Below are 25,632 nucleotides of genomic sequence, written 5' to 3' on the forward strand. Positions count from 1 at the left end.
TGAGGGGAAAGTCTGAGCTTTTCCTCCTTTGGATTTTGCCTGGCTTGCTTTTGACTGCCAGTTCCTGTCCAGCCTCTGTGCCGCCCGTGTGTCGTCTCTGCGGGGGGAGCGGTTACGATTTTGTGCTGGGAGCGAGACGGACCAGCCTGAAGAATTCCGAAAGGATCGGAAACGAGATTGATTAAGTCTTTTAAACGTGCGTTTTGGTTTTAGTTGAGGGAGAGAAGTACTTTTACCCCCAGTAGCATTGGATATCATTGTATCCAGCTTTTCACCGAAAAGACGTCCACTGAAGTACGGGAGATTTGTCAGGGACTTTTTTGAGGCCGCATCCGCCTTCCATTCTCTCAGCCAGAGAATACACCGGATTGTGATGGCGTTTGATGCTATTCCAGCTACCCCTCTTGCAGGATCCAACGCTGCATGGACCATGTAATCTGCCACTACTGCAATTTGCACCGCCTGCTCCGCCAGCTGAGGATTTGAAGCTTGGAGGCCCTGTTGCAATCGATTAGCCCAGGCCATAATGGCCTTGGCTGCCCAAACTGAAGCAAATGCGGGACCAGAAAGGCACCTGCCACTTCGAAGATTGAACGCGCCATGCGTTCTACCTGTCTGTATGCTGCGTCTTTGAGGGTTGAGCTGTCCGGCAGTGAGAGAAGTGTTTGTGCTGCCAGCCTAGAGACTGGGTGGTCCACTTCAGGCGGATCTGTCCAATCCTCAGTGTCCTTCTGTGGGAAGGGGTAGTTTGCTTCCAAGTATTTGCGATTGGCAAATTTTTTCTCAGGCTGCGAAAAATGCTTAGAAAGTATTTTTTGAAATTCCGGGTGATTAGGGAAGACCTTAGATGGTTTCTGAACACTCTCGAAGGAAATCTTGTGTTCTGGTGCTTCCGGGGTTGGATCAGAAATGTCCAGTACCCGAAGGATGGAAGAGATTAAATCCTCAACTAGCGCCGTATTGCTAGGGGGACAAGGAACCAGAGTGTTCTCCGTTTCATTATCTGAGTTAGAGTCACATATGCCCTCTGAGTCTTGCGCATCGCTAAGGAGCTCCCTAGCGGGCGAACTAAGGCGGAGGTGTTCTGTGGTCTGGGATCGTTGTGAAGATCCGCATTGTGTTTCTCTATCAGGGGACGGTCTCGGTGACCTGGAGCCACTGTGTCTCTCCCTGGAGGGGGGCGACCTAGTGCGATGTGAGGACGTAGATGATCGCGACCTGTGGGTCCGCTTACGACTCAAACTGTCGGAAGCTGTCTGTCCCCGAGATCTTTGCTGGGTAACGTTCATAGCCGAGACATGACCCTGCAGTAGTGTGAAGGTCAGGTTATCAATAGACTGTCATAGACTGCGACATCCGAGTCACCCATTCCGGCGCAGTAGCGGTCGCAGAAGCGTTGGTAGGGACTTCTTGGGGTTCTGACCCAGTGTTTTGGGTACAGTCCTGGCAGTGCGGGTACGTGCTGCCGCTGGGGAGAGTGGCTTTGCAGACTGTACAGACTGCATAAAAGCAGTCTTGTCTGGTCCTTTTCCTTGAGCCCGACATAGTGTCTAGAGGCTAATTAGCAGAGGCCCTACAGGGGTATCTACGCAGAGGAAAAGGAATAGGGGAGCGTTATAGGTTATATGAACTCACAGCTGAGTACAGAGAACCCAGCTGTGATCTTACCCCACCGATGCGCCCCCTAGGTCCAGCGCCGATAAATCCCACTCCTGTGCCCCCCAGAGACCGCTGTGCTGCCTTCAGCTTCAGGTGCAGCAAGATGGCCACCGGGTTCTGAGGTGGAGGAGGAAGGGGTCGGAGATGCTGAAAAGGGAGCGCTGAGCTATGTAAAAGCGCTCCCTTCCTGACTTGATCCGCCCCTTCTATGACACTGCGGAGTGTCATCCGGGGGGTGGGCCGGGAATAAGGCGGCGACTTCGGCTAGGCCGAAGCCGCGGCCTAAATTTGAGACCTCATGCCCAGAATGGCTCCAGGACGGCGCGGTTGACCGGGGGGGGGCGGATTCAAACCAGACCCCCCCGGATTGAATGGTAGGCTAGCGGTGGGGTCATGAGTGCAACCTGGGCCCTGTGGGGGGTCCCTTTGAGGTGCTATGCAGCTGGTGCTGCCGGAGAGACAGGGGCGCAGGGAGCCCTGTTTCTGACAAGTGCCATGCCTGCCTGCACCTCCCCCGGTCCCAACAGGAGCCCGCAGCTGGGCTGAGGTCCCTGGAATTGTAAGTGGCCGAATGGTGCCTGATACAGGCCCTACCTGCGGTGTCTCAACCTAATGCCCCCATAGGGGGATTAGGGAGGGTGCTGCTGTCACCGTCAGGGGGCTTCATCCTATCCTTGACCTCAACCCAGAGCCCACTTTGACTTCGCACCAGTACCCGAAGGACTGGGGAAGGAGCGACATGGGGAAGAGCCATCTCGAACTCAACCGGGTACCCCTTAATAGGGGACCGAGGAGGGAGCCATGCCGGGAGTCTCGCTGGAGACCCACTTTTCTTCATCTGTAATCCGTTGAAAAAAAATCAAGGAAGAAAAAAAAAACGGATTAAAAAAAAGTCTTAGGTGTGCCTCCTTGCAACACTAAGCAAAAACTGGAGAAGGCTGACGCCGTCCAGAGGTGTATACTGCAGATGAGGAGCCAAAGTTAATCTTTTTCAGATTATGCATAGTGTCGCCTCCTAGTGGACAGCAGCATAACACCCACGGTTCTGTCCCCCCCAATTAGGCGATAGAGTAATAAGCAACTTTGTAATATATCTTAGAGAAATCTGCTTCTTTCTCTTCCTGGATTCATTTTTCACTCTAAAATGTATGAGTAAAATCTGTATTAAGTGAAGACAGTTTTTCACATTACTCAGAGAGGTGGTGAGTGGTGACAATTGGTGCTTTTAGCATTCTATGGAGGGAGACGCTAGAGAGACAAACTTTCCTGCAAATTCTCCTGAAATAACAGATCGAGTTCTCCATAGAACTTTGTAAGCACCAACTGTCATCTCTTATCCTAGTAACGGGGAAGTCTGTGTTCATTGAAGACAAATTTTACCCGTAAATTGATAGAGGATCATGGACATGAAATTACTGGTATTAAAAAGGTAACTTCAGATCTCAGAGAGACAGAAAAATTTGGGAATACACACTTATGACAACCTTTGACACACCCAGTACCCACATTCAACAATTATTTAATTCATGGTTTCCAATAAAGAATCACTACAATGAAATGGGGGTGTTCAGCGCTAGAGTGGTTTTAATCTAAGTTCCCTGACCATAGTCTTATACTTACTTATTTCCGTCTTTACCGTTTATCGGTGTCACTCTGGTCCTGCAGTGCGATCTTGTGACCACAGCTTCTGACTGGCCGGAAGTCAGAAGTAACGGTCACAGGCTCTTAATGCAAGTCTCTGAGAGCCAGAATGAGGCTCTCGTATAGACTTGCACTGAAACGTGACCTCCGGTTTGCTCCAGAGAACACTGGAGCAATCTGGCAGGACATACACTGCTGGAGACTTACAAGAGCAGGGGGCAATAAAAGATGAAGTCTGTGGTGGATAAGTGTAATGCTAGGGGCAGGGACCTTAGATTATAGAAGCACCCATTCAGTGGTAAAAAAAAAAAAAAAAAGTGCACAATTCTGTCTCTGAGCTCCTTGGCCAGTTCCTTTGACCTCATGATTCTCATTTGGTCTGACAAGCACTATGAGCTGTGAGGTATTACAGACAGGTGTGTGCCTTTACAAATCAAGTCCTATCAGTTTAATTAAACACAGCTGGACTCCAATGAAGGAGTAGAACCATCTCAAGGAGGATCACAAGGAAATGGACAGGATGTGTCTTAAATATGAATGTCTGCGCAAAGTGTCTGAATACTTATGACCATGTGATATTTCAGTTTTTCCTTTTAAATAAATTTGCAAAAATTTCTACATTTCTGTTTTTTTCAGTCAAGATGGGGTGCAGAGTGTACATTAATGAGAAAAAAAATGAACTTTTTTTGAATTTACCAAATGGCTGCAATGAAACAAATAGTGAAAAATTTAAAGGCGTCTGAATACTTTCCATACTCACTGTATACTGATGGGAAATTTACTTAGTCTATGATTAAGGGCTACGGCCAGAAACGCGTCAGAATGTGGGACATTTTTTAACCTGTCTGGACAACCAAAAAATCTTTTAATGGAATGAAATAACAGTTATTTTTATTTTTGTTTATATCCAGCTCTTGGATCCTTTTTTCGTTTCTGCTCATCCGATGGTCAACGGACTTGGATCCCTGCTGTGCCATATTGAAGCAAACAATTATACATTACACGGTGAGGCTTTTTCCATTATTTTTTCCTTTCTTTCTGATAGGAAATTTAGATTGTAAGCCCTAGGGGAGAGTGCCGATGGGAGATTAGAACAGTGTGTTCCCCGAGATGCACGCTGTAAATGCTGTTGTCATTGACAGTAAAATAGGTATTAGACCTACCGGTAATGATGTTTCCAGGAGTCCATCCTGACAGCACCATGGAGGACGTCCTCCTCCTCCTTACAGGGACAGGAAAAGCACACGAGAGGTTTAAAGGTCATGTCCCACCCCCTTTCCCTCAGTGATTTAACAAGTACCACAACGTGGATAATGCAAGTTACAGTTTAATGAAACAATCATTACAGCATATGACAAGAAATAATCGTAAGATAACATAAATAGGGAGGGAAAAACCCGTGCTGTCAGGATGGACTCCTGGAAACATCATTACCGGTAGGTCTAATACCTATTTTCCAGGACGTCCATCTGACAGCACCATGGAGAGTACCAAAGCACCTCCACAGGGTGGGATTACCGCCTGGAGAACTTTTCTCCCAAATGCGGTCTGTTGACAAGATAACACATCAAGCTTATAGTGCCTGCGAATAGATCTATACTGGGGTCCCCCAACGCTGACAGAGATGGTTGAAGATTTCCCAGTTCAGTTCCCACTCCGTGGAGTGGATCTGTTGTCTGCTCAAGTAATGTGCTACTTCGTTCTGGGAACCTTCTAAGTGTACTGCGGTCACTGATCTGACTGTTCGTTCTGCCCAAGCGAATATTCTTTCCGCCAGGGCCTGCAGTGGTTGATGTCTGGGCCCTCCTTGCTGCTTCGGGAATGCCACTGCCGTTAAATTGTTGGATAATATGCGAACGTGACGTTTCCTTAGTACCGCCTGGTTTCGCCGCAGCGCTTCCCAGACCGCTTAGAGCTCTCTGAAATTGGAGGATCTGGTCCTGATGTCTACTGGCCATCTTCCCTGGAAGATCTTCCCTCCTATGTGGGCTCCCTATCACAACGTACTGGTGTCTGTGGTGACTACCACGTATGGAGAGGTTGTCCATAGTACGCCCACCTTAAGGTTTCTGGGCTGTGTCCACCACCGTAAGAACTTCTTCACCCGTTCTGGCAGCCATAGGGGTTTGTCAAGCGACGTCTGCCTTCTGTCCCACTTTGCGAGGATCTCCCTCTGTAATGATCTCGAGTGGAACTGCGCCCACCGGACACCTGGGATGCAGGCCGTCATGAGGCCCAAAACTTCCATTGCCTCTGTTATGGATCCCTGCCGCTCCAACAGGTCTCCGACCCTGGCCTAAATAGATCTCTGCTTCCTCTCGGGTAGCCGGGATATTCTGCTGGCCGAGTCTAGAAGGACTCCGAGAAATACTTTCTTTGTCTCTGGCCTGTCTCGTCCAATTGATCACCCAGCCGAGGGACTCCATTACGGTCGTTGCTCTGCTTCTGTCTCGAATGAGCGCTTCTTCTGATCTTGCCACCAGTAGGAAGTCGTCTAGATATGGAATGATCACGACACCTTGATCCCTCAGGTAGGCCACCATCTCCACCACCAGCTTTGTAAAGATTCTGGGAGCTATAGCTAACCCAAATGGAAGGCACTGGAACTGGAAGTGGCAGGTCCGGGCTGGCAAACTGACCGCAAACCTTAGTAGCCTCTGGGATGAGGGATGGATAGTGTCCTGATAGTATGCCTTCTTTAGGTCTAGGGTGCACATGACTGCGTCCCTGTCTATTAGGAGTATTGCGGATCGGATTGATTCCATCCGGAATCTCTTGTACCTGACCCAGGCATTTAGTGGCTTCAGGTTTATGATGGTGAGGGCCTCGCCGGATGGTTTTGCGATAGAGAACAGGGAAGAGTAATGTCCTCTTCCTCTTTCCGTCAGAGGAACTGGTACTATCACTTTTGAGTTGACCATGTCCAGAAGATCGGTCCACATTGCGGAGTCCGCCTGGACAACGGTGGGAGCAATATATCTGTCGGGGGGAGGAGAGTAGAGCACTATACTGTAGCCCTCAGCGATGGTTCTGAGGACCCATTGATTTTGGGTGATCCGGGACCAGTTTGCTGCGAAGTGGCGCAGTCTCCCCCCAATACCTATGGCGTCATTGCCTCCTAGATCTGGATGTGGACGCGAACAGGGAACCCTTGCTCCTCCCACCTTGGCTGTAGGAGCTCATATATGAGCCTCTATTGGACCTAGCCTGACCCCTGAAATCAGTGTCTCCTAGAGAAGGAGCCGGCTCTGAAAGGACTGGGGCCGCTTGGGTTTTTCCTCTGGGAACCCTTTATTTTTGTCGGACACTAGCTCTAGAATGTTATCTAGGGCTGGACCAAATACCCTCAGGCCCGAGAAGGGGATGGCGCATAGCTTTGTTTTAGAGATGTTATCTCCCGACCAGGATTTAAGCCAGACTGCTCTTTGGGCTGCATTAGATAGGGAGCTGTTTCTGGCTGCAAACCTCACTGACTCCGCCGACGTATCCGACAGGAACGCCGTGGCCGATTTCATGAGGGGAAGTGATGCTAGGATCTCTGATCTAGGGGTCTTGTTGGTTAGGTGCTCCTCCAACTGCCCCATCCACAAAAACATAGACCTGGCCACCGAGGTGGCGGCTATATTGGCCCTAATAAGAGCCGCCGACGTCTCCCATGTTCTTTTTAACAAGACGTCCGCCTTCCTATCCATCGGGTCTCGGAGACTTGACGAGTCCTCAAATGGGATGGCAGTCTTCTTGGTAACCCTGGCTACTGGAACGTCTATTTTAGGGACTTCGTCCCATGCCCGTGTTTCCTCGGGATCAAAAGGCAGTCTATTCTTAAAGTCTCGGGAGAGTATCAACCGACGTTCTGCCTCTTTCCACTCCTCCTGGACCATCGTCTTGATGTGCTCACTTACGGGGAACACGACCTGTCTCCGAGCCACCAGTCCTCCAAACATTAAGTCCTGTCTGGACTGCGGTTTAGGGATTTCCTCCATTTGCATAGTATTTCTGACTGCCTGGACCAACTCGTCCGTGTCCTCCAGTCTAAACAGGTACTTCCTGCCCTGATCCTGTCTATCCCCCGGGATCTCGCCTTCTTCCTCCTGATCTGAATCACGGTAGTCGGACTCCTCGCTAGGGCTTGCTTCCGAAAGTGGATCTGCTTCCCACCTTGGGCGCTTGCGGCTCGGCCCTGGGCTGGGGGACTGACGCCGTGCGAGGCTGGCTCTAGAGGCCTGGACGTCCTCCCTTATCAATGATCTCATCTTGGAAAGGAGGGATGGTTGTTCCTCGCCTATGACCCTTGAGGTACAGGGCCTGCATAGGGTCTTGTTATAGGTATCTGGCAGCTTTACCCTGCATACAGGGCATCGGACCGACTTGGAGGTGGCTTTAGCCGAGTCCTTCACCCCAGAGGGGGATTCTGCTGGGGTTCCCTTATCCTAGTAATACAAGATGGGGTACCCGTCTCAGTCCCGGGCTACGGCAATGGGTATGGGGAGGGTGATCTGCACCATGCGCACTTACCCCTCCACCTGCCGGAGTGTTTCCTTCCATCCTGCGCGATCTGTGCTTCCAGAGCGATGTGGGCCTCTGGGGCGCGCGCTGGAATTCAAACCCGGCGTCAGACATCACCGGACATGAGGCGCAAACTCTCGCGATAGCCCGCCTCCTTCCACTCCTGCGCCTGTGCTCCTGCTGCCGGTGCCCGCTCGGCCAGCCGCCTGCGGGGAGCTGACCCCCGCCTGCTATGGCGGACTGCTGGAGTCGAAAGGCAGCCTCGTTCCTGCGCCGACCGCGCTGTCTTTCTGTCGGTGCCCGCTCGGCCAGCCGCCTACGGGGAGCCGACCTTCGCCTACTATGGCAGTTTATCGTGTAGCCAAGAGCCTCCCACAGGGAGGAACGGCTCCCTCCAGGAGCGTCGTCCTGCTCCTGGCCTTTGGAGCAGAGGAACTCCCCCTCGGGGAGTTTCGGCCCCGGGACCTCTTGACAGGGGAAGGATTGGACTGGCCGCACGATCCCCTGAGCCCCTCCGGTAAGTTCACAGCGGTCTCTCGTGTGTCCCTCCGTGCAGGGACAGGAAAAACACTGAGGGAAAGGGGGTGGGACATGACCTTTAAACCTCTCGTGTGCTTTTCCTGTCCCTGTAAGGAGGAGGAGGATGTCCTCCATGGTGCTGTCAGGTGGACGTCCTGGAAAACTTGTTTTCCAACAAACCTAGTGTATATTTCTGCTCAACTTCATAGTCTTTATACCACGCTGTGCACAGATCAGACAGCATGTACAAAGAATGTGACAGGTTCTCTTTAATTAAATAACATCTCAAATCATTTCCCAACTTTATACCTGGATACCGTTGCTCGGGGTCTCCATTCAAGACAACTTCTGGCACATTGTTCATAATATTCTGGATCAGTCTTTTAGACAAATAGCTGATTCTCTTGTGGTCATACTGTGGGAATACAGATATACTCAAATGACAACACTACCATAATGAGCCAACAACAGAAACACAGAATGAAAAATTATCGGTACCAAGCATGTTGTGGATGTACGGTAGCTGAGAATTCGTTTTATTCTTGCTTTCATTCTTGTAAAATTACAGATTTTATTTTCACCCTCGTCTCTTGCAGTTTTCTAAATTGAGTGTTAAATTAGTTCAGTCATCAGACAGCACTGCCCAATGTAAGCACAGCATTAGACAGGGACTGGTAGTGACTCCTGGGGAGGCTGCACTCCTCATAGTGACTGCCAGGCTGCCATACACCCAGCCGGTAGTCACTCCTGGGGAGGCCGCACTCCTCATAGTGATTGCCAGGCTGCCATGTACATACACCTAGTCGGTAGTCACTCCTGGGGAGGCTGCAACTACTAATAGTGATTGCCAGAATGCCATGTACATACATACACCTAGCCGGTAGTCACTCCTGGGGAGGCCGCACTCCTCATAGTGATAGCCAGACAGCCATGTATATACACCCAGCCGGTAGTCACTCCTGGAGAGGCCGCACTCCTCATAGTGATTGCCAGGCTGCCATGTACATACACCCAGTCGGTCGTCACTGCTGGTGAGGCCGCACTCCTCATTGTGATTGCCAGGCTGCCATGTACATACAACCCAGCCGGTCGTCACACCTGGGGAGGCCGCACTCCTCATAGTGATTGCCAGGCTGCCATGTACATACACCCAGTCGGTAGTCACTCCTGGGGAGGCCGGGAGGCCACAATCCTCATAGTGATTGCCAGGCTGCCATGTACATACACCCAGTCGGTAGTCACTCCTGGGGAGGCCGCACTCCTCATAGTGATTGCCAGGCTGCTATATACATACACCCAGCCGGTAGTCACTGTTGGGGAGGCCGCACTCCTCATTTACTCACCAGAACCAAACTATATGTCTGCTGTATTCTCTGATCACACCCATTTTCAAACAGCACAAAATTTGCATGTCATTTAGCTGGGAGGAGAGCAGACCTATCACCATATTATGCTGCGCCAACATAAAATTCACAATCTAATGACACATCCACCAATCAAATGCTGTAACTAGAAATCTATACACTGCACAAATTACTACTGATCCGTTACCTCGATCTCCTGTTCAGCTACTTCACATGCTGCACCAAACCCAACAGTGAGTGGTGCTGGTACTGTCCCAGATCTCAGACCTCTCTCCTGCCCTCCGCCACTGATTAGGGGCTCCAGTCTTACTCTAGGTCTCCGACGAACATAAATGGCCCCTACACCTGAAACGTCAATATAAAAAATATAACAATTCTTAATTATCTAAGTAAAAAGGAATATGTTAACATATTATGAGTTAAAAGGAATCTGTCAGCAGGGTTTTCCTATGTAATCTGATAGTAGCATAATATACAGTGCCTTGCGAAAGTATTCGGCTCCCTGGAACTTTTCAACCTTTTCCCACATATCATGCTTCAAACATAAAGATACCAAATGTAAATTTTTGGTGAAGAATCAACAACAAGTGGGACACAATTGTGAAGTTGAATGAAATTTATTGGTTATTTTAAATTTTTGTGGAAATTCAAAAACTGAAAAGCGGGGCGTGCAATATTATTCGGCCCCTTTAGGCTCTGTGCACACGGTGCGGATTCTGCTGCTGATCCACAGCGGATTTGGCCCTGCGGATCCGCAGCAGAGCTGCAGGTGATGTACAGTACCATTATTGGCTATGTAAAAAAAAAAACAAAAAAAAAAAAAAACCGCTGTGCACATGCTGCGGATTTTTCCGTGCGGAATAAAAAAAAGTCACATGTCACTTCTTTTGTGCGGTTTTGCTGCGTTTTCCACCTGCTCCATTCTACAAATCCGCAGGTGGAAAACTACACAAAAACGGCAGTAAATCCGCACAAAAAATGCACTAAATCCGCAGGAAAAATGCAGGTCATTTGACCTGCGGACTTAGTAAAATCTGCGCAGGAGAATCCGCACAGTGTGCGCATAGCCTTATTTTGCAGCAAACTCACTACAGAAGTTCATTGTTGATCCCTGAATCATCCAATGTTGTCCTAAATGATTAATGATGATAAATATAATCCACCTGTGTGTAATCAAGTCTCCGTATAAACGCACCTGCTCTGTGATAGTCTCAGGGTTCTGTTTGAAGCACAGAGAGCATCATGAAGACCAAGGAACACATCAGGCAGGTCCGTGATACTGTTGTGGAGAAGTTTAAAGTCGGATTGGGATACAAAATGATTTCCAAAACTTTAAACATCTCAAGGAGCACTGTGCAAGCGATCATATTGAAATGGAAGAAGTATCATACCACTGCAAATCTACCAAGACCCGGCCGTCCCTCTAAACTTTCATCTCAAACAAAGAGAAGACTGATCGGAGATGCAGCCAAGAGGCCCATGATCACTCTGGATGAACTGCAGAGATCTACAGCTGAGGTGGGACAGTCTGTCCATAGGACAACAATCAGTCGGACACTGCACAAATCTGGCCTTTATGGAAGAGTGGCAAGAAGAAAGCCATTTCTCAAAAATTTCCATAAAAAGTGTCGTTTAAAGTTTGCAACAAGCCACCTGGGAGACACACCAAACATGTGGAAGAAGGTGCTCTGGTCAGATGAAACCAAAATCGAACTTTTTGGCACCAATGCCAAATGATATGTTTGGCGTAAAGGCAACACATCACCCTGGACACACCATCCCCACTGTCAAACATGGTGATGGCAGCATCATGGTTTGGGCCTGCTTTTCTTCAGCAGGGACAGGGAAGATGGTTAAAATTGATGGGAAGATGGATGGAGCCAAATACAGGACCATTCTTGAAGAAAACCTGTTGGAGTCTGCAAAAGACCTGAGACTGGGACGGAGATTTGTCTTCCAACAAGACAATGATCCCAAACAAAGCAAAATCTACAATGGAATGGTTCACAAATAAACGTATCCAGGTGTTGGAATGGCCAAGTCAAAGTCCAAACCTGAATCCAATCGAGAATCTGTGGAAAGAGCTGAAAACTGCTGTTCACAAACGATCTCCATCAAACCTCACTGAGCTCGAGCTGTTTGCCAAGGAAGAATGGGCAAGAATTTCAGTCTCTCAATGTACATAACTGATAGAGACATACCCCAAGCGACTTGCAGCTGTAATCGCAGCAAAAGGTGGCGCAACAAAGTATTAAGTTAAAGGGGCCAAATAATATTGCACGCCCCACTTTTCAGTTTTTGAATTTGCACAAAAACTTAAAATAACCAATAAATTTCATTCAACTTCACAGTTGTGTCCCACTTGTTGCTGATTCTTCACCAAAAATTTATATTTGGTATCTTTATGTTTGTAGCATGATGTGGGAAAAGGTTGAAAAGTTCCAGGGAGCCGAATACTTTCGTAAGGCACTGTAAATACAGAGACACTGATTCCAGCAATGTGTCAAATACTGGGCTGCTTGTTGCAGCTTAAATAAAACAGTGTTTTAATCAGCAGGAGATTATTGCAGGAGGACTAGTTTTCTCATGCCGTGTAGTCCTCCTGCTCTGTGTAACTCTGTCCCCACATTGATTGTCATGCTTCTGTCTATGCACAGCGTACATAACAAGCTGCGAATCAGTGATGTGGGCGGGGTTATACAGAGCTCTGAATTCTGAGAACTGGTAGATCTGAAGCAGAGTAAACAGAGATTTTATTAAAATGACAACATGCAGACCAGTAAGCAGCCAGTATTCACATGTCACCTGGGATTACCACAGGTAATATGTATAGTTTCCAGTCTGTTAGACACTAGTAATGGTCACAAGCTGACCTGTTGCACTTTCACACCTGTCTTTGTAAGTATGATCCTGTATTATATCATGTGGAAGCTGGCAGCTCATTAAGAGAAACGGTCTTACAACAGCACATACCTGTACAACTATACGAGTATATCCTTTTTTTTTGTGTTTAGCAGACCATCTGTATTCATAACACCTCATCCCCAGATATCAAGCTTTCTCTAGCACTGGACACTTTACCCTTTGTTTCCCCACTTGAGGTTAAATTGCCTATAGTAGGATATAAATTCAAATGTGGGTTGTTTTTTACTAATTTCCTGTGCTTGAGCTGATCTATTACAGACTGTTTTCATATGTAAGGTGCAATTGCAGTTATTTATGCCCTTTTATGCCTGCATTAGCAGTGATGCTCTGTTTATCAATTTTATGGTAATAAAATTTATTTGGTTTGCAAAAACTCTTTTTATCCCTAGTTCTTGCTTGATTGTCTTGACAAGGAGATTTGGGTGTATTATATTGTTTGAACACATGGCAGAGCTCAGAAAGGAGGGAGCACAGTTTGACTTTTTGAACGCAAAATTGGCTGGAATTGATGGTGGGCACCATGTCGCGTTTGGAGACCCCTGATGTGCCTAAATAGTGGAAACCCCCCAATTCTAACTCCAACCCTAACCCCAACACACCCCTACCCTAACCGTAAGAATGGAAAAAATTTAATATATATTTTATTATTTTTATCTGGCTAAGGGGGAGACAAGGAGTTTGATTTACTATTTTTTTGTTTTGATCACTGTGATAGGGTCTATCATAGTGATCAAAACTAACCAATAGGAAAAATCTCCTGTTGTTGCCGGATACCGGCCAGCAGGTCTAAGCGGGTGCGCTGTGCATGCGCCCGCCATTTTCTTCAAGGAAGATGACACGGAGGGCCGGGGGACCGAGCAGGAGGGTCTGGGGATGGCGGAGGGAGACCTCATTTCTCTCTCCTCTGGTATGCTAGATAATATCAGAGGAGAGAGAAATGAATGGAAATTCAGACTTTTTTTTGTGATCACCGTTACTCTGTGACAGTAACAGCGATCATGTGACTAGGGACGGCAAAAAACAACCCAAATCATGTTCTCCGGGGTCTCAGCTACCCCCAGTAGCCGAAACTCCGGAGATTTTCCAATGTTGGGGGGGCGCTATACCCTTATTTCAATTTTTCATATTTCTAGTGCAGTAATGCAATTCAACTTTCATATTTCATGTTGGTAAGCTATAGTGCTACAGTGTGCTACTTTGTATATGACCTGGTTACTCTTAGTAAGCACCTGTTCAGACCAAATTTCTGTTTAGATATGACGATCAGTCTTTTGATATTTGTATGCATTAGCTCTCTGAGCAGTCCGCCCCTCAGCCTCAGGCGCTTTTAATTGCAGCAGGATCCTACCTCTCCTCAGAGATGTAGACTTTAGCTAAGGCCTGTTTCACACTTCCGTTTTTGACCATCAGTGAAAATCCGCCGTTTTTGCAAAAAAAACGGATTCGCCATTTTTTTTTGCGGATCCGTTTTTTCCCCCATTGATTTGCATTACCGGCGGATCTTGACGGATGACCATCCGTTGGATCCGTTTTTTTGCGGATCCGTCAATTTTTTTGCGTCCGCCAAGATGCCTGGACGGACCATGTAACGTTTTTTGTGCTGCAGGATCCGCATTTTTATAGTGGGCATGCCCGGAGGAATGAAGTCAGGTGGAAATTTAACCCTGAAATCATTTCTGCCGGACAGAAAAAAAAACTCTCTCTCTCTCGGAGAGCGGTTCCTTTAGCATTCTTCATTCGACGGATCCGTCAAAAAAAACGGTCCAGTGGCATCCGTTCACATTAGTTAACAACGGATCCGCTTTCCGCCATTTTGGCGGATTTTAACTGACACAAAAATAACTGATGTGTGAAACAGGCCTAAGAGAGCATTCACATTATGTTCCCATAGAGATGTAGACTTCAGTCTAAGAGAGGATTGGCATTAGGTCCTGGCAACGAGAATCGCCTTATCGTGGCTGCCCGGTACACATGAATTGGCCAATTTATGTGCTAAGTGTTCTCAATTTTTCATATTTCTAGTGCAGTAATACAATTCAGTTTTGATAATTCATGTTTGCATGCTATAGTGCTACAGAGTGCTGCATTATTTGTTTGATTGTATGAGTTGGTGACTCTAGGTAAACACCTGTTTAGACCTAATTTATGTTTGGATGTGATGGTCAGTTTTTTTTATATTTGTATACATTAGCTTTCTGACTGAGCACTCCTCCCTTAGCCTCAGGCGTTTTTAGTTGTAGCAGGATCCTACCCCTGCACAGAGATATAGACTTCAGTTTAAGAGAGGATTCACATTAGGTTCCCATAGAGGTTTAGCCCCTTCCCGACCCATGACGCCTACGTAGGCGTCATGAAAAGTCGTGCCCAAACGACCCATGACGTCCCCGTAGGCGTCATGCTATAAATAGCGCTCCTGCAGGTCGGGTGACCGGGGTCAATGAAAGGTCACGCGATCCGCACACAAAGGGCCCTTTATGCTTCACCACAGGGGGGTTGGCTTAGCCCCCACGTGGCTACGATCGCTCTGATTGGCTGTTGAAAGTGAAACAGCCAATCAGAGCGATAGTAATATTTCATCAATGAAATTTGATGAAATATTACAATCCAGCCATGGCCGATACTGCAGTAGCATCGGACATGGCTGGAGACACTAATTTAACCCCCCACCACAGCGGCTGGCGGGGGCGATCGGCCCCCACCATAGACTGACAGCAGCGATGGGCCGCTGCTGTCACGATCTCCCCCCCCCCTCCCCCCGCAGTCCGACCCCCCCTCCCCCCTCCCCCTGCCCGGTACCTGTCACGTCCCGCTCCGGCTCCCAGTGTCCAGCCGTCCCTCCTGCATGGGGGCCGCCATCTTTGAAAATGGCGGGCGCATGCGCAGTACGATTGTAATATTTCACCAATTAAAATTTGGTGAAATATTACAATCGGTCCATGGCCGATGCTGCAATAGCATCGGCCATGGCTGGAGACAGCAATCAGACCCCTCACCCACCGACTGACGGCAGCGATCGGACGCCGCAGTCATCATCAGGTCCCCTCCTCCTTCCCTCCGCTCCCCCCAGCCTTCCGATCCCCCCCACTGGCCCCGGTAACTCCTGTCCCTCTGGCCGTCCCGGTGTCCTGCGTCATGGGCGCCGCCATCTTGGAAAATAAACCCCCCCTTTATCACCCTCATAGATAGGGACATATAATAAAATAAATAAAATATTTTTATTTTTCCATTAGGGTTAGGGCCGGAATTAGGGGTTAGGGCCAGGGTTAGGGCCGGAATTAGGGTTAGGGGTGGGTTGGGTTTTTTGGGATTAGTGTTAGGTTTGTAGTTAGGGTTAGAGTTGGGATTAGGGTTAGGGGTGTGTTGGGGTTAGGGTTGTGGTTAGGGTTATGATTAGGGTTAGGGGTGTGTTGGGGTTAGGGTTGGAGTTAGAATTGAGGGGTTTCCACTGTTTAGGCACATCCAGGGGGTCACCAAACGCGACATGGCGCCACCATTTATTCCAGCCAATTTTGCTTTTAAAAAGTCAAACAGTGCTCCCTCCATTCCGAGCCCCGACGTGTGCCCAAACAGTGGTTTACCCCACATATGGGGTATCAGCATACTCAGGAAAAATTACACAACAACTTTTGGGGACTAATTTCTCCTGTTACTCCTGGGAAAATAAAAAATTGGGGGCTAAAATAATTATTTTTGTGGAAAAAAAATGATTTTTTATTTTCATGGCTCTGCGTTATAAACTTCTGTGAAGCACTTGGGGGTTCAAAGTGCTCACCAAACATCTAGATAAGTTCCTTGGGGGGTCTAGTTTCCAAAATGGGGTCACTTGTGGGGGGTTTCTACTGTTTAGGCACATCAGGGGCTCTGCAAACGTAACATGACACAAGCAGACCATTCCATGAAGTCGGCATTTTAAAACGTCACTACTTCCCTTCCGAGCCCCGACGTATGCCCAAACAGTGGTTCCCCCCCACATATGGGGTACCAGCGTACTCAGGAGAAACTGAACAACAACTTTAGGAGTCCAATTTCTCCTGTTACTATTGTGAAAATAAAAATTAGCGGGCTAAAAAAATCATTTTTTGAGGAAAAAAAATATTTTTATTTTCACGGCTCTGTGTTATAAACTTCTGTGAAGCACCTGAGGGTTCAAAGTGCTCACTATGCATCTAGATAAGTTCCTTGGGGGGTCTAGTTTCCAAAATGGGGGCATTTGTGGGGGAGCTCCAAAGTTTAGGCACACAGGGGCTCTCCAAACACGACATGGTGTCCGCTAACGATTGGAGCTAATTTTTCATTCAAAAAGTCAAATGGCGCTCCTTCCCTTGTGAGCCCTGCCGTGTGCCCAAACAGTGGTTTACCCCCACATATGGGATACCAGCATACTCAGGACAAACTGGACAACAACTTTTGGGGTCCAGTTTCTCCTGTTAGCCTTGTGAAAATAAAAAATAGCGGGCTAAAAAAAATCATTTTTGAGGAAAAAAAATATTTTTTATTTTCTCTGCTCTGCGTTATAATCTTCTGTGAAGCACTTGGGGGTTCAAAGTGCTCAGCACACATCTAGATAAGTTCCTTCAGGGGTCTAGTTTCCAAAATGGGGTCACTTGTGGGGGAGCTCCAATGTTTAGGCACACAGGGGCTCTCCAAATGCGACATGGTGTCCACTAACGATTGGAGCTAATTTTTCATTCAAAAAGTCAAATGGCGCTCCTTCCCTTGTGAGCCCTGCCGTGTGCCCAAACAGTGGTTTACCCCCACATATGGGATACCAGCATACTCAGGACAAACTGGACAACAACTTTTGGGGTCCAGTTTCTCCTGTTAGCCTTGTGAAAATAAAAAATAGCGGGCTAAAAAAAATCATTTTTGAGGAAAAAAAATATTTTTTATTTTCTCTGCTCTGCGTTATAATCTTCTGTGAAGCACTTGGGGGTTCAAAGTGCTCAGCACACATCTAGATAAGTTCCTTCAGGGGTCTAGTTTCCAAAATGGGGTCACTTGTGGGGGAGCTCCAATGTTTAGGCACACAGGGGCTCTCCAAATGCGACATGGTGTCCACTAACGATTGGAGCTAATTTTCCATTCAAAAAGTCAAATGGCGCTCCTTCCCTTCCGGGCCCTGCCGTGCGTCCAAACAGTGGTTTATGACCACATATGAGGTATTGGTGTACTCAGGAGAAATTGCCCAACAAATTTTAGGATCCATTTTATCCTGTTGCCCATGTGAAAAAGAAAAAACTGAGTCTAAAAGAAAATTTGTGTGAAAAAAAAAGTATTTTTCTTTTTTTAAGGATCAATTTGTGAAGCACCTGGGAGTTCAAAGTACTCACTGTGCACCTAGATAAGTTTCCTGGAGGGTCTAGTTTCCAAAATGGAGTCACTTGTGGGGGAGCTCCAATGTTTACAGCACACAGGGACTTTCCAAACGCGACATGGCAACTGATAAATATTCCAGCATATTTTCCATTCAAAAAGTCAAATGGCGCTCCTTCCGTTCTGAGCCCTGCTGTGTGCCCAAACAGTGGTTTATGACCACATATGAGGTATCGGTGTACTCAGAAGAAATTGCCCAACAAATTTTAGGATCCATTTTATCCTATTACCCATGTGAAAATGAAAAACAGTATGCTAAAATAAAATTTTTGTTGGAAAAATTAAAATGTCCATTTTTTCCTTCCATGTTGCTTTAGTCCCTGTGAAGTACCTGAAGGGTTAATAATCTTCTTGAATGTAGTTTTGAGTAGCTTGAGGGGTGCAGTTTTTAGAATGGTGTCACTTTTGGGTATTTTCTGCCATATAGACCCCTCAAAGTGACTTCAAATGTGAGGCGGGCCCTAAAAAAAATGGTTTTGTAAATTTTGTTGTAAAAATGAGAAATCGCTGGTCAACATTTAACCCTTATAACTTCCTAACAAAAAAAAAATTTTGTTTCCAAAATTGTGCTGATGTAAAGTAGTCATGTGGGAAATGTTATTTATTAACTATTTTGTGTCACATAACTCTCTGGTTTAACAGAATAAAAATTCAAAATTTGAAAATTGTGAAAATTTTCGCCAAATTTCCATTTTTTTTTCACAAATAAACGCAAAAATTATTGACCTCAATTTACCACTAACATGAAGCCCAATATGTCACGAAAAAAACAATCTCAGAATCGCTAGGATGCGTTGAAGCATTCCTGAGTTATTACCTCATAAAGGGACACTGGTCAGAAATCCAAAAAATGGCCAGGTCATTAAGGTCAAAATAGGCTGGGTCATGAAGGGGTTAACCTTCAGTCTAAGAAAGGATAGGCATTAGGTCCTGTCAACGAGAATCGCCTTATCGTGGTTGCCAAGTACACATGAATTGGCCAATTTTGTGCTAAGCATTCTCAATTTTTCATATTTCTAGTGCAGTAATGCAATTCAGTTTTAATATTTCATGTTGGTATGCAACAGAGCTACAGTGTGCTACTTTGTTTGATACCCTTATTTCTCAGCACTGTTAAAAAGCGGCGCTAAGGAATAAGACCCCTTAACTGCTGCGATTAAAAGGCGTATTGGCGGTCATTAAGAGATTAATTGAGGCAATGGGCCTGGGTAGTGTGTTTACTATGTACAGTGTACACAAAAAACTGCCAATCAGTGCTGTGGGTGGTGTTATACACAGCTCCGAATTCTGAGAACTGTAAGATCTGCAGAAGAGTAAACAGAATTCACTGGAATCAGGGTCTCTACACCTACAACATGCTGCTCTCAGATTACTGAGAAAAAACATGGTGAAAGATTGAATTTAAAGGTGCCAAAAGTCAACTCCAGGAACAGTAAAATAAACTGTGGTTCAAATTACAATTTCTGCATTGTACCCAGAGTTAAGCTAGACATCGGATGTCTATCAAATGAATACAGACATTCAAATAGTAACTGTGGATTGCAAAGACTATGAGAGTTGCTAATTGGGGAAAACCAGGAACAGATGCGTTCAATTATTACCTAGCTTTACTTGGTAATGTGTCTGGCAAGTGCTTATCTCTCCCCTTTAATTGCCATAACAAATGTAATTGGGGGTTTCAGTGTTGATGGTGAACTAACACCAGTCAAAACTTATAAATATTCAGGGACATGTACTTGAGTAAAAAGACAATTTTTAATTATCAAAGCTTCAATAAACCCTCCACAATATTACATGGAGTTGTGTTGTTACCAAAGTGGCAAAGTTACAGTTCCCTGTCATAAAGGAGAAACGATATCTATGATAATACATGGCACAAAAACTGCATACCTTTAGGACCATAAATCTTATGTCCACTGATGCTCATTAGGTCGATCTTCATTTGATTCACATTCAGTGGTACCTTGCCTACCGCCTGTGCAGCATCTGTGTGAAAGAAGACTTTTCTGGAGTTGCAAAGATGACCTAAAGACAAAAAAAAAAAAGTTGCCCAGATTGAGATTTTAGTCAATTAATTTGATTAGAAAATACTAACCCCCACTAAAATGCAAATAGCAACCAGCTATATACAAGATGAGCAGATGATCACTATATTATAAAGTGGGTATGGAAAGTATTCATACCCTTTTAAATTTTCACTCTTTGATTGCATCCAGTTGGTAAAGTCAAAAAAAGTTTGTTTTTTATCATTAATGCACCCCATCTTGACTGAAAAAAAAACAAAAAAACAGAAATGTAGACATTTTTGCAAATTTATTAAAAAAGAAAAATTGAAATATCACATGGCCATAAGTATTCAGACCCTTTGCTCAGACACTCATTTATGTCACATGCTGTCCATTTCCTTGTGACCATCCTTCTACTCCTTCATTGGAGTCCAGCTGTGTTTAGTTAAACTGATAGGACTGGATGTGTAAAGGCACGAACCTGTTTACATAAGACCTCACAGCTCATAGTGCACTTCAGACCAAATGAGAATCATGAGGTCAAAGGAACAGGCCAAGGAGCTCAGAGAGTATTGTGGCAAGGTACACATCTGGCCAAGGTTACAAAAGAATTTCTGCAGTACTCAAGGTTCCTAAGAGCACAATTGCCTCCATATTCCTTAAATGGAAGAAGTTAGAAGAAGTTTGGGACCACCAGAAGTCTTTCTAGACCTGGCTGTCCAGCCAAACTGAGCAATCGTGCGAGAAGAGACTTGGTGAGAGAGGTAAAGAAGAACCCCAAGATCACTATGGCTGAGCTCCACAGATGCAGTAGGGAGATGGGAGGAAGTTCCACAAAGTCAACTATCACTGCAGCTCTCCACCAGTCGGGCCTTTATGGCAGAGTGGCCTGACGAAAGTCTCTCCTCGGTGCAAGATATATGAAAGCCCACATAGAGTTTGCTAAAAAAAAAACAAAAAAACAAAAAACAAACTAACACATGAAGGACTCCCAGACTATGGGTTCTGTTACACATAGCGACGCTCCAACGGTCCAGACAACGATCCGACTTGGTAAGGATCGCTGGTGCGTCGGTACATGGTCACTAGTAAGCTGTCAAACAGGCAGATCTACTCAACGACGCAGCAACGATACGGCAATCCGTATAACGACCTCGGCGGTCGTTGGGACCTTGTCACACAGCAGCTAATCTGACGACTCAGACCTCGATAGGCGTGCTTCAGCGTTGCCTTTTCCACGTCCCTCTGCTCCGATTGGTGGCCACTACTGCGCTATCATTACGCGGTTTGCTTCAGCGTCCCTGTCTGAGTCGCTAGTACGCTATTTATTCGTGGATCCACAGTCACTGACACGGGGTTGCTAGTGAGTTATTTGTGGATTTCACTACGCGGTTTGCTTCAGCGTCCCTGTCACTAGTGACTGAGAGGGACACTGAAGGAAAACCGTATAATACGATCCACAGCGCTCAGGAACAAAGGATGGAAGCGCTACTACGTTGTCTTATGACGAGGTTGCCCAATCAGAGAATGATAGCGTAGTGGCCATCAATCGGAGCCTAGGGGGCGTTGAAAAGACAAAGCAAAATCACACCTGCGTCGCCAACGAGGTCGCTCGTCGTTGTTATGGTGTCAAACACAGTGATGCATGCTGGTCAGTGTGACACCAATGATCAAAAAATGGCCTAGGACATTCGAGCACGATAAGCGATATCGCAGCGGGGGGCTGGTCGCCACTATGTGTCACACATAGCGAGATCGCTGGCGAGGGCGCTGTTGTGTCAAAAAACCTGTGACGTTTCAGCGATCTCGCTAACTATCTCGCCATGTGTGAAGTACCCTTATGAGAAATAATATTCTCTGGTCTGATGAGACGAAGATAGAACTTCTTGGTAATAATTCTAAGCGGTATGTGTAGAGAAAACCAGGCACTGCTCATCAGCTGCCCAATACAATCCCAGCCGTGAAACATGGTGGTGACAGCATCATGCTATGGGGGTGTTTTTCAGCTGCAGGGACAGGACGACTGCTTGCAATAGAAGGACATATGAATGCAGCCAAGTACAGAGATATCCTGGATGAAAACCTCTTCCAGAGTGCTCTGGACCTCAGACTTGGCCGAAGGTTCACCTTCCAACAAGACAATGACCCTAAGCACACAGCTAAAATAACAAAGGAGTGGCTTCAGAACAGCTCTGTGACCATTCTTGACTGGCCCAGCCAGAGCCCGGACCTAAACCCAATTGAGCATTTCTGGAGAGACCTGACAATGGCTGTCCACCAACGTTCACCATCCAACCTGACGGAACTGGAGAGGATCTGCAAGGAAGAATGGCAGAGGATTCCCAAATCCAGGTGTGAAAAACTTGTTGCATCTTTCCCAAAACTACTCATGGCTGTACTAGCTCAAAAGGGTACTTCTACTCAATACTGAGCAAAGGGTCTGAATACTTATGACCATGTGATATTTTAGTTTTTCTTTTTTAATAAATTTGCAAAAATTTCTACATTTGTTTTTTTTTTCAGTCAAGATGGGATGCAGAGTGTACATTAATGAGGAAAAAAAAATGTACATTTTTGCATGTACCAAATGGCTGTAATGAAACAAAGAGTGAAAAATTTAAAGGGGTCTGAATACTTTCTGTACCCACTGTATATATACTGCTCTGGCAAAAACTATGAGACCACTGCAAAATTTTCAGTTTCACTGATTTTTCTTTTTATAGGTATATTTTTTTAGTACAATGTACATTGTTGCTTTAATCTATAAACTACCGACATGTCTCCGAAATTTAAAGCTAAAAAGTTAAAAATTTTGTGTTTATTTGCAGCAAAAGATAAATCGACAAAATAAAAAAAACAGTGCTTTCAGACCTCAAATAATGCAAAGAAAACAAGTTCTTATTCATGAAAAACAACAATACTAATGTTTTAACTCAGGATGAGTTCAGAAATTAATATTTGGTGGAATAACCAGGGCTGTGGAGTCGGAGCTCATTTTGGTGGAGTCAGAATAAAATGGACCGACTCCGAAAATATATAATAAATTGGGTACAGTAGTTCAATGCAGAATATTTTTTCATAGGAATTTGGGAAAAGTTATGAAATGTCCTATAAATGGCTATTCTATTCCTGATCTAAGGCTACATTCACACACAGCGTTTTTCCTGCGTTTTTTGAGGATATGTTTTTCAGCTGCAAAAGCAGATCAGCTTTTTAAAAAAACCGCATCACCTGAAAGGTTTTTGAGCTCATAGATCATGTTTTCAATAGCAAAAGCAGATTAGAAATCTGCTCTACCTATCCATTTATCCATCTCTGTCTATCATATCATATCTTATCTGTACCAAAAAGAATGAAAGCCGGGTAGCACACAGACTAACACTCCTTTTTTTTTTTAGCACCAGTCAGGTACACCTCATAGCTGCCCAAAAGGACGCCCAGGACAGGCATTGCTCGTCTTCAGTAACACATCATCAATTGATAGTTGGAATAAATAGACTGCATTCATCACCACATCTTCTTAAGGTGTAGGCTTTATTCTCAAGTGTAGGGGTGTGCAGTATGAGGTTCTGCAGCAGCTGAGGTGTGCAGTATGAGGTTCTGCCCCCCCTAGGTTTGATCCTGGCTACACCCATGGTGTGAATGTAGCCTGAGGATCTAGGCTTTATCTTAGCTGAGATAAGTCATAGTGAATATAATATATATATATATATATATATATATTATATATATATATATATATATATACACACACATACATATACATACATACATACACATATATACATACATTATATATATATATATATATATATATATATATATATATATATATATATATATATATACACACACACACAATATACAGTATATATACAGTACGGACCAAAAGTTTGGACACTTTCTCATTCAAAGAGTTTTCTTTATTTTCATGACTATGAAAATTGTAGATTCACTTTGAAGGCATCAAAACTATGAATTAACACATATGGAATTATATAATTACCAAACAAGTGTGAAACAACTCAAAATACTGTACGTCTTATATTCTAGGTTCTTCAAAGTAGCCACCTTTTGCTTTGATTACTGCTTTGCACACTCTTTGCATTCTGTTAATGAGCTTCAAGAGGTAGGCACCGGAAATAGTTTTCACTTCACAGGTGTGCCCTGTCAGGTTTAATAAGTGGGATTTCTTGCCTTATAAATGGGGTGGGACCATCAGTTGTGTTGTGCAGAAGCCTGGTGGATACACAGGTGATAGTCTATTCAGTAGGACTGTTAGAATTTGTATTATGGCAAGAAAAAAGCAGCTAAGTAAAGAAAAACGAGTGGCCATCATTACTTTAAGAAATGAAGGTCAGTCAGTTTGAAAAATGGGGAAAACTTTTCAGTTTCACTTTTTTTTGTTAATTATATAATTCCACATGTGTTAATTCATAGCTTTGATGCCTTCAGCGTGAATCTACAATTTTCATAGTCATGAAAATAAAGAAAACTTTTTGAATGAGTAAGGTGTGTCCAAACTTTTGGTCTGTACTGTATATATGTAATCGATATTACATAGTGTATTACATATTTACAATTTATTACTGTTTGTGTTCTAAAGTTGTATTCCAATAAATATATATTATGTTCTATCTAAATATCTTGATTATTGTATCATAAAAATGATTAAATGTTTGATGTTCACATTGTACTACAATACATTTTTCACTTAAATATAAGCAATATATGTGGGAGTCGTAGTCGTGGAGTCGGTGTAAGGGAAATTGAGGAGTCGGAGTCGCAGGATTGACTTACCGACTCCACAGCACTGGGAATAACCATGATTTTTAATCACAGCTTTCATGTGTCTTGGCATGCTTTCCACCAGTCTTTCACACTGCTTTTAGGTGAACTTATGCCAATCCTGGCATAAAAATGTAAGCTGTTCTTCTTTGTTTGATGGCTTGTGACTATCCATCTTCCTCTTGATTACATTCCAACCAGTCCTCAGAGTTGGGGAACAATGCCTGAGCAGAAGGAATCAACTGTTTTTCCAGGAGAACCTTGTATGCGGCTTGATTCATATGTCCTTCACAAAGATTAACCTGCCCAATTCCAGCCTTGCTGAAGCATCCCCAGATCATCACTGATCATCCACCAAATTTCACAGTGGGTGCAAGATACTGTGGCTTGTATGCCTGATCAGGTCCTCAGCTAACCATTAGACGACCAGGTGGCAAAGCTGAAAATTAGACTCATCAGAGAGGATTACTTTACTCCGTCCTTATGGTCTTTGCAAACTTCAGCCTGGCTCTCCTTTGCTTCCCACTGAAGAAAGGCTTTTTTCTAGCTTTACATGACTTGAGCCCTGCCTCTAGGAGCCTCTGTTCTAGCTGTGCACGTCACCCCAGCTGCCATTTGCCATTACTTTTGTAGGTCACTTGTTGTTATCCTACGGTTGCTGAGTGACATTCGAATAAGAAAACGGTCAGCCCGGTCAGTGGAGTCGCTTTCGTCCTCTGCCGGTCTGTAGCTTTGTTGTCCCCAATGTCTGCTACTTGACCTTGTTGTAATGGACTGCCGTCTTAGAAATTTTAAGAATGGAGGCAACATGATGCTCACTGTATCCCTCCGCTAGTAAAGCCAGAATTGAG

General features: G+C 45.2%; 1 protein-coding gene across 1 annotated transcript in view; it reads right to left on the bottom strand.

Annotated features, from left to right (window-relative positions):
* NFS1 (NFS1 cysteine desulfurase) overlaps window positions 1-25,632 on the bottom strand; it is an 87,322-nt gene that overhangs the window by 11,732 nt on the left and 49,958 nt on the right. The window contains exons 7-9 of the mRNA XM_073559392.1: window positions 19,878-20,012; window positions 9,877-10,034; window positions 8,635-8,740 (exon numbers count right to left, since the gene is read on the bottom strand). Of these exons, the coding sequence (XP_073415493.1) occupies window positions 8,635-8,740; window positions 9,877-10,034; window positions 19,878-20,012 (399 nt within the window). The remainder of the gene's footprint in view (window positions 1-8,634; window positions 8,741-9,876; window positions 10,035-19,877; window positions 20,013-25,632) is intronic.

This window comes from Dendrobates tinctorius, unplaced genomic scaffold (genome assembly GCF_039654945.1).
Source record: "Dendrobates tinctorius isolate UK_male_01 unplaced genomic scaffold, ASM3965494v1 ptg000270l, whole genome shotgun sequence".
Classification (NCBI taxonomy): Eukaryota; Metazoa; Chordata; class Amphibia; order Anura; family Dendrobatidae; genus Dendrobates; species Dendrobates tinctorius.